Consider the following 14942-nt stretch of genomic DNA (forward strand, 5'->3'; position numbering starts at 1 on the left):
ATATTATCAAGCACTTCCTCAAAAGTTCCTATGGTCTCTCGGTATAGTACTGCATATTACAAATATTTTGTGCTCTCGGGTCGTTATAACCATGAGGGTATACAATATCAAATATGTAGAAGGTCAAACTTCTTGGTTTTCATTTCATAACTCTTAAGTAAAAATGTTAATGTTATATTCAATTCTGAATCATGCAACAGTAGAAGTAAGGTGATGAAATTGATACTTCACTGATAAGTACCTTTGCTTGGGTAAATTACGCACAGGGAGGGAACAATCAAAGCGATTTTCAAATTCAAAGAGCTGTGAAAAAAATTGTTAATTTATTTCAAAATGCACAGCATAACAATTACATAAAGATAGGTACGTAGATGTTGGAAATATGTACTTATAAGTAAATAAAAATGAAAATATAAATTAATCTATAATACCAAGTATACAATTTTTGAAATACATTTTTATATTACGAAAATGCAAATAATATAACACTGGAACATACAGTATAACAAGCATGTATTGCGTTAGTGTCTGACATTTAGATAAATAACTGGTCAAGTGCGAGTTAGACTCGCACACGAAGAGTTCTGTACCATCGTACAAGATGGATTAACTGTTATATACCCAACACTTTAATACAGAAGACTGCAAGTTAATGACGGACTGCGCCATCTACATAATATATGTGATTTTGTAAATTAATTTTTTCGTGAACACATTTTTAATTTTTTTGCTTAAAATTAGGTAATAACAGGGTAACGCGAATACCCCGCGCCCTACCTGGTTAAGGAGGCTGCGCCTCGAGGCCCGAGCCCGTGAAAAAGACCCTGTCGTTCGTTATTTTAATTTTTTGGGGTGTAACCCCAAATTCACTGTTTTCAGATTTTTCCTTTACTTGTGCTATAAGACTTACTACCTGCCAAATTTCATGATTCTAGGTCAACAGGAAGTTCACTATAGGTTTTCTTGACAGACAAAGAAACAGACGGACAGACAGATAGACGGACAACAAAGTGATACTTTATGAGTCTCTTTTTTTCTTTTGAGGTACGGAACAATTTACACACATTACGGACATTTTAGGCTACAAAATAATAAGACAATCATTATAATTTTATTAACAGCAAAGTTTATTTAGTGTAATTTGCTAATTTTTTCTCCCCGCAATATCTTTAACGTGGATTTTTGGGTAAGCATGTAGAATATTAAGTTTATCAATGGAGCTACCGGCCCCTATATTAATTTTATACTGTATCTTATCTATGAATAGAATAAAGGACTAGTTTTATAACATCTGTTTTAAATTAAAATTGAGAACTATTAATACGTAACTAGGTACCTAAGTTTTGAAAAGGACGAGCACAATATAATATTATTTCACCCAGTTATTGAAGGTTTGAGAGTGAACTGGCAAAACATTTGGATCACACACAGTGCCTCGCACCGCTTCAGACGTATCTGCGTACATTATACGGTAGTTATAGTCGTTAGGATCTAAAGGTCCAGCTTGAAACATTGGCAGCCTGTTTGATATCACCCATACACTCTGACGCACCTCTTGATCAACTTTTATATCGTTAGGAAAAATCAAAGTCTCGGTATTCATTGCAACTACACCCGTGTTCCTTTTCAGATACGGCTTCCTCGTATCCCAACATCCTATAGTGTCTCTTGTCACTAAACCATAGAACATGACGCCTCGATTATCAATCGCTGAGGCTGAAGATTGCCCGAAAAGTCCCCTACTTTCTCCGAGCAGCTTGAATTCAGTAACACTGTTGTTTACACGAGAAGAATCTCTTAATATTGACGTCTTCACAAAAAATTCTCTGTAACTTGACATGGAATGGAAGAACAGTATTCGCTCATTATGTTCGTCGATAGGAGAGAGTGCGAGCCCAAAAATTCCATCTGACCACTGAAAATTCAGCCCATGTAAAGTATAATTAGAAGCTAGTGGGTCAGGATAGAATAGATGGTGTGAAAATCTCCAAAAACTTTCGTCACTTTCGCGAAAAACGAGCAGCCCAAAGCGCCATGTGTCTGCGATGTAGACGTAAAGATCCGAGCAGTCTCCCATCCGGGTATCAACAATAATGTTTGAATACAAAGAATCTTCCTTTACATATTCTTTTGGTATAATGTATCGTGAGATAGGCAAATCAGTTTGTAGGTCAAAAACTATGATGCTTGGTGGGCATATTTGTTTTGGATCGTCCTGGGAATCTATTTGACCGGAATCCAAGACCCAGAGTCTTCCGCAGGGATCAACACTCATTCGAAAAACTGATGTCAGGCCTGAGCAGTTACTGCTTTTACCTGAAAAAGAGTACATTGTATATTCTGTAACTGCGTTGCATATTCAATGTTAGTAAAGGTTTAATCATTTGCATACAATATTTGCTATCCAGTTAATCGAAGGCGTGCGCAGAAACATTGTGTCGTTGGTAGGTAATACCACAGTTTTACGAGTGGTAATTCTTTAACCCATTAAGTTAGACTAACGATTATAGCCTCTAAGTCTCTAGACAAAAATAATAATAATGATATACCTAATAATAATTTTATCTTTAATCAAAAATTGAATCATTTTCGAATTACATACGTATTACCGCTATTGGACTAAAAGCCAGCGCATGGCAGACCTATGTTATTTTATAAAAGCTGAAAAATTCTCTGCGTAGTTATAGTCCCCAACACAGGGAGGAATGATCAGCGAGTCCGATCAGAAGTTTGGATCATGGTGCCTTTGGGAAATAACAGGTGTAAAAAAGTATAAAGTCTAATTTATTTTACAGTACTACAAATCACGTCATGCATTGCCAGACACTTAGTATCGTGGCAACCCCCTACTAGACACCCTAAAACTTTTAATATTTATTACTAGAGGATGCCCGCGACTTCGTCCGCGTGGATGTAGGTTTTTGAAGATCCCGTGGGAACTGTTTGGGTTTCCGGGATAAAAAGTAGGTAGCTTAAATTTCGTCAGAATCGGTTGAACTGTTGGGCCGTGAAAAGGTAGCAGACAGACAGACCGACAGACCGACAGACAGACAGACACATTTTCACATTTATAATATTAAGTATGGATTTTCATATTTTTTTATAATACACCTGAATAATATTTCACTTACTAAAGGCTCTATGGTAGCTCCAATCAGGATACGGCTTGAGGCGCGGAGATGTAACTCCCCCGTTACGAGAAACCGTTGCCAGCGTAGCAGGTACACCTCGTTTCCAACTAGGCAGCGTCACGAACACTCGGGAGCCCCAAACTTCCAAACCCAGTGGTAAAACATTGGCTGGAATGAAATCCCTGAAAAGCAATATGTTATAAAAAATAAGAATAAAACTGCCTTTAAAAATACAGTCCTGGCAGCTTATCATGGCTATGTCGCATCAGTACTTCGATATGGTCTCATCTTTTACTTGTAGGGAAACTCTAGCGAGGCTAACGGAGCTTTCATAGCCCAAAAGAGGTGTATAAGAGCTATGACAGGAGCCTTTTATTTGGATTCGGGTCAACCACTATTTAAAAAATTACGTATTCTCCCACTTTCGTGTATGTATATCTATGAATTTTGTATTTTTGTCAAATAAATGATGATCTATTTATAAAAGCAAGAGATATTTATACGAGAAATACAAGAAACGGCGACAGACTGGTCATTGCACATAGGAAGAATCTTTTTACATGGTTAATAAGAAAACTGGGACTTCGTCTGTGTTGGTGTTCGCTGGGGGGCGTGCTCTGCCTTTTTGGAGTGTTTTTTTTTTTGTTAAAACTGACTGAAAAGTGCTCTAAGGGGGTGCCGTGCGTGTGTCGGCGAGCGCCGGCAGAGACGGGGTCCATACTTGTATAGTTTCCCTAACTTGTTAAAAATAACTACAAACTTGACATTGGCCAATCTTTGTAAAGCCAGAAGAGAGAGAAAAAAAATAAGAAACTTAACTGTTATGGGAAACCTTTAATGGTTTCGGGAAGTTAAAATTTTTTGTTATAAAAACTTCAGACACCTAGATCATTCTTTCTATTCTATCAACGTTGCGTAATTTCCTTGATCGTCATCAACATATAGAAAGACTAAGTAGGTGCAGCTTACTGGACATTCAAAAAAACCGTCAAGTATTTAGATGAGACTCTTCGCAATATTTCGTATGTGATACTTATATCATTATTAGTGTAAACATACTATGAAAAGTTTAACAAGTCACAGAATATGTCGAAAGATGTTATTCACATCGAATAGTTAGGCACTTGAAGATAATACTATAGGTAATAAAACGCATAACGTCCATTTACGACACGAATGTCTTACAGAAATTAGAATGTACCAGTGAAAATACTTTCATACTTTAGTTTCAGAACTAAAATAGAAAGGTATGTATGGTAAAGGTAAAGGTATGAACCTTCCTCTTGAATCACTCTAAATATGTATCTAATGATGAAAACTTAATTCCGTTACGTAGGTAGTTTAAAAGATTTTTGAAGCGTATCTACAAAAGGACAGACAAAGAGAATATAATGGGCCTGACGACGGCGGGAAGCGACACACATATTATTACACTATTATTTAGAGATATTATTTGGCTGTTCCTCAACAATATGTGTAAACCACAATATGGAATAAATAAATTGATTGATTTATTGGTTGCAATAAGCGCCGGCCACACAGGCCGCGTTTGTACCATTGCGTTGTAATGTATGGAACTGTATGAGACATGGCATACCGCTTGCGTGGCGTGAACGTTCGCGTAGACGTAATGCGTGCAGTTATGTCTACGGATTCACGCTCTTCACTACTCGCGTGTCACGTGTACGTGCTTGGTGTGAATCGGCTTTAAATAGTAAAGTAAGTACCCACCCATTGGCAATGGCGTAGAGACGATGCCTCTCTGACGGAAATTCGAAATCCACATGCTTCCACTTGTACAGCGTACTGAGGGGTAGAGTCTCGGTGTCAGTGGGTACCGACTGCGAATGTGAAAGCCCTAACATCGTAAGCCATAGTGTGACACCCGCTGCGCGAGTCCGATCTGAAATCAAAGAGCGATGCGCTTGTTCATAGGTTGAGCTGCCGCAGATGAAGAACATAAACCGGTCAAGTGCGAGTCGGAGTCACCATCATACAAGATTATGTACCTACTTTCATTTTTTTAATTTACACGGCGGCATTTTGAAATTTTTATTATTTGTTGTTGTAGCGGCAATAAATTACACAACCAAGTGACAATTTTCAACTCCCTACCTATTAGGTAAGTTTATGAGGTAGAGCCCACTGACAGATAGTCAGATAGACAGATGGACGGACTGACAGCGGAAGCTTAGTAATAGCACATGAGTAGAGTGGTAATAGCACAGTTTTAGGGTCCGATTGGTACGCTTCCGCTAATGACCCCTACAACTAAACATTAGACAAAAATTGATGAATGAATGAATAAATGATTATATTCATATTAAACTACTAAGCGCAATATAGGTAAGTACATTTCTGTAATATAATATATTTGTAAAATATTTTGACTTTTAAATAGGTATAAAATTATTATAACAAGTCAATAAAAAGTAGAAATAAGTTTTAAAAAAACTATATTTTATAATACGTTGTTATATTTATTAACAGGAAAAATTATTCTCTTTTTTTAATGAAAATTGAAAAATCTGTTAAAAAAAAAACTCCCAGTATCATTCCAGAAAAAGTAAAAAAAAAAACTACGTTTATGGTCCAAGACTATAAATTGGCAGACAAAACAAAAGCGTGCAGCTGATATGCGTACGTTACTACTACACAGTAACATTACTCTATCCCACACATTTTGTTTCTCAGAAAATAAGTAAGGTCTGGCGGTCCTGGGATCTTGTTCTATTGCCCTAACTTACATTTCAAAACTTAAAAAACGTAAAATTTAAAACCCTCAGACACAAAAACCTCTAAAAGAAAACTAGAAAAGAGCTGATTAACTTTCAAATGGCTGAACCGATTTTCTTCGATTATAGCTAGGAACACTCTCGATCAAGCTACCTTTCAAAAAAAACTAAATTAAAATCGGTTCATTCGTTTAGAAGCTACAATGCCACAAACAGTTACACAGATACACACGTCAATACGTCAAACTTATAACACCCTTCTTTTTGGGTCGGGGGTTAAAAAGCATGTAAACCAAACTTACCATTTGCTAGCTCTATCATAGTCTATCATTGACACAACAATAGAATAAAGTTAAATTGTTTTTTATATAAGTATGTGCCAATACACTCATAGTATCACTAATTACAGCTACTCCTGTGATTACAGGCTGTGTTTATGCGGTGGTAACGATGAAAATTGCAGTTCATGCACCAAAGAATATGATCAGCTTACATAATTATCTATCTATAAGGATATAATTAGTTTTGCATGATACAATTTTGTAATAAAAAACATAATTAAATGGTTGTTAATTATTATAAACAACCATTCATCTCACGTAATAAATATCTGGAGCGGACCATAAAAGTAAATAGATACTCGTAACTAAATAGAAGTTCAGATCTCAACTATTAAGGCGATTACGCACTGCATCCGATCCGAATCCGAGAAAATATGTTCCGAAGTAGCATAGAACTATTTGCACCTATTTGTATAGTAGCTTACGCACGCTTACGCATCCGACTTCCGTCATCCGAGTTCTGCCCATCATCCGTGAGAATATCTCGGATGTGCCACGGGTTCAAATCGGACATATGACAAAGATGTCTACTGAATAGCTTGGATTTGGATCAGATATCGGATTAGTGCGTAAGCAATATCCGAGTTCGGTCCGATTTTTTTATAATTCGTATTTTCACGGACTCCGAGTGCGTAACCGCTCTTAATAAGAAAACCGAGTCGGACCTCGCTCTTTTAGGGTTCCGTACATGAATATCATATTTTGGGTATGCCTACTTATGAAAAATTTCTTTTCTGGGTTAGAACATCGCAATAAATCGTGAAAGAAAACCCCAAAAAATGTTAGAATCATGAAATTTGGCACCTAAGTAGGTCTTATAGCCCAAGTAAAGGAATAAATCCGAATTTGTGGTTACATGTAAAAAAATTAAAATGTTTCAAAGTAAGATACCAGGTGGGGTATCATATGAAAGGACTTTACCTGTACATTCTAAAACGGATTTTTATTTATTTTTATGCATTATAGTTTTTGATTTATCGTGCAAAATGTCGAAAAAATACTTGAGTACGGAACCCTCGGTGCGCGAGTCTGCCTCGCACTTGGTCAGTTTTTTTTTTTTAATTTTGTGTTACGTAGTTTGGAGAGCAGCTTATAGGTACGTTAGATACCTAGTAGACCGTATCACACAATTTAAGTATATTTAATGTAAGAAATGTATGTAAAACAATAATATTATTATTATGTATGCAAAGTATTAAAATAAAATATAATATGTAGCTACCTAAATAAAATAACGCAATGAATTGCAGTTACCTACTTACGTTAAACTAGGTAGGTACCTATATACTGCAACTTGTAATGGTTTGTGTGGTATAAAATATTAATTCCTATAGGGTACCTTAATACTAAATAGGTACCTACTACAGTTGACATTATATTATATTGGCGTTTTTGTAAAACGATAGGCCCAAGAAGTTTGATAATTTAGTCCATCCTTCAATAAATTCTTGCTGCAATTCATCACCCATCCATTGCAAATAGAATACCAACCTACTATTTCTTAACCATTGAAACTCTTCATTGCCAAGTGCCAAGTTGTCGTACCTACTTAGTCACAATGGATATTTCATTTGTATTACGTAATCACAGATAAAAATGTATTTTTTTTAATTCATTCAATTCAATTCAATTGTAAAAAGCATTCTTAGTTTTAATAAACTTCGGGCCATAAGAAAATTTATTAATTTGGAATAGTTTCCCTGAACAGAATTTCTGCAATAGGTAGGTAGGTACATAAATAAATATTTCCTTCATAAATTATGTAAGTTTGTAGAAAATTTGAATTGCGGGGAATATTTCTGTTTCCCATCTTTACGCATACAATCTACAGTACCTACTTATCTATGTATAAGAAATAAAAGATGCAGCAGAAAAAAAAGGTAACTAGGTATAGGTACCTTAGATTCTTACTCTTGTACGTATACGTATAATACAATGTTCTACTCTCTTGTAAATGTATCTTCACAAATAAGTGTTCCTCTGTGAATTAGAAATAACTGACTTTTAAAGTTCATAATGGAATTACTTACCTACTATATAATGCCCGCGACTTTTTTTAAAATAAATATCCCACAGAAATCATTTGATTTTTCGGGATAAAAGGTTTCCCTACCTATCCTCTATCTATCCCTCTATACCTATACCTCTAGGCTATCTCTGTAATAAACGTCAAAATCTGCCGTGAAAAGTATATTTTTGTGATTATAAGTGATTTATTATATTTTTTAATTTCAATAAAACGCAATCCATTTTTTTATATCTGTCTGTCTGTTAACGGCTGATCCATTACATCTGACAAGAACGTAGAACTTTGAAAAAAAAACTAAATCCACGCTGACGATGTCGCAAGCAAAAACTAGTAGGTACTTAGTAAATACTTAGGTATATATTGTTGGTGTTCGATAATTTCCGTGTGTGGCTAAACGATAGTTTTAATAGCCTTAACTTTCACCATTACTTATTTATTGCACCAACATCGTATCTTGCACTGTTCTTAAAGACCATGAACATGAAATAATTGCTTCACGCTGTCTTATTATTCGGACTTGATATTATTTAAATAAATATATACATGGAAGGCTGTAGATTGCAATTAGGTAATGCTTACAAGAATCGCAAAAAGGAGGTCGTACGTTGTATATTATATCTGTCTAATATTCCTCCTTTTCTCCAACTATGCAGGATTGTTTCGGTGTACAATAGGTACTAATCTATATTAAAGTGTGTACTAGGAGAGTAAACTAGTAATAGTGCATCTAGGATGCATGCGCATGTAGCTTGCGCATAGAGGCCCAGCTACATGTGCTTGTTACTTGACCTGTGTAAACGACCGTACAGGCAACAGCATTGATGTTCAATCAAAATCCATGCCAAATCCAACAGGTTACTTACGCGGGCTATCACGCACTACTACCATGGGAGTTGTAGAAACCTACCTAAGCACTTTTATCTTCTTGCTACAGTTCCTGTGTGTACAATTTGACTCTATTGAGCCTTCAACTTTATATTTTGTCAATTTTTGTCTTTTCTATTTGTCTTGTTGACCTCACAAGCCCAAAAAGCTTGCTTCTTTGCTCATAATCAGATTTGGGAGACCTTGACAAAATAACGGAGTTCTAAATAAGTAGGTGAGTACACTATTTATTTTTTATCCCCTAATTGATGATTGTTTATTATTGTTGTTAAAATAAAGTTCAAGGTTCGTATAACTTCAACTATGTTGCTGAAAACTATAATAAGTATATGAAAATAATAACTAACTATAACGCTTGCGCCTGAATATTTTGAACTAGCGACCCGCTCCGGCTTCGCACGGGTGGACATTTATTTTTTCTATTTTCCGGAATAAAATATAGCCTATACGGATTCGGAAGAATCCCTCTAAGTAATGGTAAAAGAAATTTTGAAATCGGTCCAGTAGTTTTTGAGCCTATTCAATACAAACATACAAAAATACAAAAATACAGAGGTTTCCTCTTTATAATATTAGTATAGATTAAACGCCCATAGCTCTAAAAAAGCTAACTAAACAAACTGTTAGCGCCTTTTCTTAGGAAATGCACCTAGCTCCAGTTTTTAATTTCAGAGAACAATAGAGAAGCTCATGAACCCGTCTACGTTACGAACAAACGGTACCTATCGAAACATTCTGATCAAAATACTGTTTTTATAAGGTTTTTGACCCACTGAATACGAATCAAATAAAATCTAAATTATAACGGCCCAAAACTGTGCTAACTCGAGTTCAAAGTTTGTTATTTCAGTCATTGAATACAAATCTGATCTCATTTTCAAGTGTATTCAGCACTATGCTAAAATTCAGTCTAAAGTTCGTGATTTCGAACAAAACAGCAGTGTTTACTTTTAAAAGATTTAACATAGTTGAGCATGATTGGAAAATCAATGTATTTATTATAGTTATTAAGTTTATATGTTAAATCGCTAGTAAACCTTTAAATAATAATAAAATAGAAATAAATTAGATAGAGTACCTAAAGTTTCATTTTAATGCCACAGTTTTATGCAAAATTTAATTTCGTGTATATAAACCGTTTTATTCGTCTGCTCTTCAATAGTTGTAGCTAATCTTCTAATGGATTAGAATTTAGCTCTCTTAAATAATAAAATAGGTGATAACAAATCAGTATACCTACATAATCACTCACAATAAATTATTAATATTGAACGGTGTATGGACTTGGTAACCGCAATTTATCTGCTTGAATAAGCATACATAATATTATGTAATCAATACTTATTATCACGGAACATTTATTTAAAAAATGTAAAATTCATTTTCAAGCACTTACCGCTAACTTTTGATCTTTCTGCTTCATAATCATTATTTTTATTATTACTTTTTCCATAATTAGGTCTATCATCATAATAATAATCTTCATTAACAGCTGTAGATGGACGTTCGTAAGGGCTTCTATAGTTTTGCTTGTAATTCCAATTGGGGTTAATATTGTTGTACTCCCTATTTATATCGGCGAAGAGCAACGATGGGGGTGACCACTGAATAAACCACTGATGTGACACGGCCATTTTATTAAAAAAAACGTTTCACTCCAAAGAATTAAAAAAAGCTATGAAATACATTATTATTGTTTAGTCAAATTTGAAGTTCAAAGTTTTATTAAATATCCGCATAACTGTAGCTCGCATTGCAGCCCGCGTGAACGTAAGTACAGGCTCAACTCTAATCTCAGTCTGCTGCTGCAGTTACAGCCGGTTGCCCTTTCATAAATGCCTCACGAAACTCTTCGATCGCTTGAATATATTACCTTCTAATAATAAGTGACATAAGTACACATAATATCACATATCTAGAGACTTCATTGTCTTGTTTTGGTTAGCAATATAACAATCTTTTTTTTGCTTAACCAATGCGTTACTTTCAAAGACTCTGTTGATATTCATATTAGATACCAATGCGAAATAGCCAAATAATTTAATTGACTATACTTACCTATATTAATTGGAGTTGATACATAAACATGAAAATACCTCTCAAGTAAGCTAGTTCATCTGATTAGAATTTATTAGAAAGTTTAACAGAGTTTTCTTTAGCCGCATCATCCGTAATTTAGGACGATTCGTTAAGCAATATAATTAACGGTTTCTTTAGACAAGTGAAAACTACTATAGCTACCTGTAAACTGTAGCTATTCAAGTTAAAGTTTGTTTCAATATCACAGGAAACAGCTTGATCTTTTAATTACCGCACATTCTGCACAATTATGTTGTTCTCGTTCCTTTTTCCCTTGTTAGGGTTCCCGTACCTAAATAGTAAAAACGGAGCCCTATTAATGTCCTCTGCTGTCTGTCTGTCTGTCTGTCAGTCCGTCTGTCTGTACGTAACATGTCACAGGTCTCTAGCTCGTAGACTAAATGAGTTACAAATCTGAAATTTTGCTATTTGGTGTTGATCCAAAAATTCCTTAAAACAAATACTTATTGAATTATTTTTAACGGGGGCTCCCATACATGAAAAAGGAGCCGAAAAAAATAATTTTTTTTCTCACCCTAGCATGTGGGGCATCATTGTTTAGAGCTCATTGAGTAGAGTGCGAATGTATTTTTTTTTATACTAGAAAATAAGGAAATGGACAATTTTTGTGACGGGGGCTATCTCAAAAACTAAACTAGTTAGGAATATGAAATTTCAGTATATTATGTACCATATACTGTATTTAAACAACAAACACTGAAAACAAAGATTTATAAAACAGTTTGTAAGCTGTGACAAAACCAAACGAACACTTTTTGGGTTTTTCTTTTACGGTTTATTTTTTTTATTTTTTATTTATTGCAATGTTCTAACTTGGAAAGAAATAATATATCACCCATCCAAAATATGATGTTCATAATTTTATACGGAACCCTAAAAGAGCGAGGCCCGACTCGCACTTGACCGGCTTTTTTACCATGATAACCACAAGAATCGCGAAGGTACATAGCCCTTATGTAATTGACATTCCATGAGTAGGTACGTTCAAAACGTCTCGCTTCCTAGTTTCTTGTGCCTAGACTATGGAATCTCTTTCCGGCATCGCTTTTTTTACAGATTTAATGATTGGGCATCATCCAGGAAATAAGTGCGTGGTAAATACCTTAGGCTTCATCAGAGAAATTCCTTATCAGGTGTTTTTTAGGGTACCGTAGCACGGGAGAAAAACGGAACCCTTATATCACAGATCACTTTGTTGTCTGTCTATCTGTCTGTTTGTCTGTCCGTTTATCCGTCTGTAGTGTCTGTCAAGAAAACCTATAGGGTACTTCCTGTTGATCTAGAATCATGAAAGGCAGGTAGGTATGTCTTATAGCACAAGTAAGAAAAAATCCGAAAACCGTGAATTTGTGGTTACATCACAAGAAAATATTAAAATGTGTCCATGAGCAAATAACTAGTATTTCCAATTTTCAAAGTAAGGTAACTATACCATGTGGGGTATCGTATGAAAGGGCCTTACTCGTGCATTCTAAAACAGATTTTTATAAAACCCCCGACCCAAAAAGAGGGGTGTTATAAGTTTGACGTGTGTATCTGTGTATCTGTCTGTGGCATCGTAGCTCCTAAGATAATGAACCGATTTTAATTTAGTTTTTTTTTTTGTTTGAAAGATGGCTTGATCAAGTGTGTTCTTAGCTATAATCGGTTCAGCCGTTTGAAAGTTATCAGCTCTTTTCTAGTTACTGTATCCTTCACTTGTCGCGGGTGTTATAAATTTTTAATTTACACTTGTTTATTTTTACGTATTCGTTTTTGAGTGATGTGGATCAAGTGGATGAAGTCGCGGGCATCATCTAGTACTTTAATATGATAGCTGGTTTTAAGTTTCACCATGACATGGTTGCTGCACTTAGAGTTGGGTCCTGACTAGGGATCTCCTCAATGGTTATCAGTACAGACGTGAAAATGTTGTATACGCATTCAATTATGATAAACCATTCTAAGTGTCACCATGACATGGTTACTGCACTCAAGGTTTACTCTCCTAACGAAGAAATTCTTCAACGGTTAACAGCTTAGACACGAAATGTTGTATACGCATTTAATTTTGAAAGCCCGTTCTAAGTTTCACCATGACATGGCTACTGCCCTCAGGGTCGTATTCTGAAAAAGCTTGTTTTTAGGGTTCCGTAACTCAAAAGGAAAAACGGAACCCTTATAGGATCAGTTTGTTGTCTGTCTGTCTGTCCGTCCGTCCGTCCGTCCGTCATGTCTGTCAAAAAAACCTATAGGGTACTTCCCGTTGACCTACAATCATGAAATTTGGCAGGTAGGTAGGTCTTATAGCAAAAGTGCAGGAATAAATCTGAAAATCGCAAATTTGTGGTTGCATCATTAAAAAAAATTAAAATGTGTTTCAATTTTCAAAGTAAGATAATTATACCAATAATTGAGGTATCATATGAAAGGGCTTTACCTGTACATTCTAAAACAGATATTTATAGTTATTTTTATACATAATAGTTTTTGATATATTGTAGAAAATGACGGAAAAATAATTGAGTACGGAACGGAACCCTCAGTGCGCGAGTCTGACTCGCACTTGGCCGGCTTTTAAAAATGTGTTTTATTTTCATTTAAACATCGGTGTCTCTACATGATTTATATTTTGGATCGTATAATTATATAGTATACCTACTTAGTTTGCAGGATTTCTAAGAATGGTTTTACTTTCAACCAAAGCTAACGTGAAACGTGCAAACCAAAATTTGTATTATGCATAGTATGCATATTATTATTGTTTTGCATGGCACAATCTCCTTTCGCAATATTAAAGCGAAGGTAGGTAATTACAATTTATTCCAAAAAACTAGGTCATAATATTAATGATGTTAGATACCTATCTAGTTAGAGAAGAAAAGATCCATTCATTAATCATATGATTATGGTACCTATATTTTGTAAATATTCAATTGTCTACACACTACATTTAATAGTCTATACAATCAATTAATAATAGGTAATTATTTCACGATTTCTTTGGTGCGGGTACGTACCTACTCGTATGTATATATCCACCTTCAGAAAGTGAACCCTTAGGATAACCACGTAAAACCCAAATTTATATTATTCCCAAAAAGCGATCTCTACAGCGACTTAAAACTGTTTTAAAACAAACCAAGTTTTCAATGTGTTCTCATGATACCGAATGATAACGAAAATCTACCAAAATTGTATAAGTAGAGGTCACATTCATATAAATCATGATATTTCCCGGTTGCTATATTAGATTTCAGATTTAGATGTAGTTAACGTTAACTTAAAAGTTAGGAAACCGAGAGGCTGAGAAGAAATACAATATTATGTACGTCAAAAAATAATAAATCTGTTTTTTTTAATAAAACAAAATCGTTACGAGTTCCTTTAAGTTCAGAAAAAAATTGATTAATAGGTATGTACATATTTTATGACTACAAAGATTGTATACATAAAAATAATAAATTAATGGATTATATATCCACAAAACAATACTCAGATACTGTTGACAAGGGAAAGGAAATTTTTTCATTTCAAGTTTTATCCTCGACTTAGTAATTCGCAGACATCTCAAATATTATGTCAGATATACTTACTTTTATGTTTGGTATGAATCTATGCAATCGGATTTTATCGCTAGATACTAGATAGGCATGAAATCGACGTTGTAGCAATCCTTCAGACTTCGAGAAGATTTAATATATTGTAAGCTAAGCAAACTTTCTCTTAACTAAGCAGGAAG

At 34.8% G+C, this 14942-nt stretch overlaps 1 protein-coding gene across 1 annotated transcript; it reads right to left on the reverse strand.

The window, feature by feature from the left end:
• Nucleotides 1–1007: 1007 nt before the first annotated feature.
• Nucleotides 1008–10942, reverse strand: LOC123871723 (protein yellow-like). Its single transcript, XM_045915643.1, has 4 exons — nucleotides 10518–10942; nucleotides 4863–5034; nucleotides 3132–3313; nucleotides 1008–2316 (listed from the first exon to the last, which is right to left on the reverse strand). The coding sequence occupies exons 1-4, from the start codon at nucleotides 10753–10755 to the stop codon at nucleotides 1370–1372; spliced, it is 1539 nt and encodes a 512-aa protein (XP_045771599.1). The 5' UTR covers nucleotides 10756–10942; the 3' UTR covers nucleotides 1008–1369.
• Nucleotides 10943–14942: the final 4000 nt, after the last annotated feature.

Source organism: Maniola jurtina, chromosome 14 (genome assembly GCF_905333055.1).
Source record: "Maniola jurtina chromosome 14, ilManJurt1.1, whole genome shotgun sequence".
NCBI lineage: Eukaryota > Metazoa > Arthropoda > Insecta > Lepidoptera > Nymphalidae > Maniola > Maniola jurtina.

Excerpts from the sequence above, each read along its gene's own strand:
- LOC123871723 (XM_045915643.1), bottom strand. The coding sequence starts at position 10,755 with ATGGCCGTGTCACATCAGTGGTTTATTCAGTGGTCACCCCCATCGTTG. Across the intron at positions 3,314-4,862 it reads CTCTACGCCATTGCCAATGG|GGATTTCATTCCAGCCAATG; the intron begins GTGGGTACTTAC and ends ATTGCTTTTCAG. Across the intron at positions 2,317-3,131 it reads GAGCTACCATAGAGCCTTTA|GTAAAAGCAGTAACTGCTCA; the intron begins GTAAGTGAAATA and ends ACTCTTTTTCAG.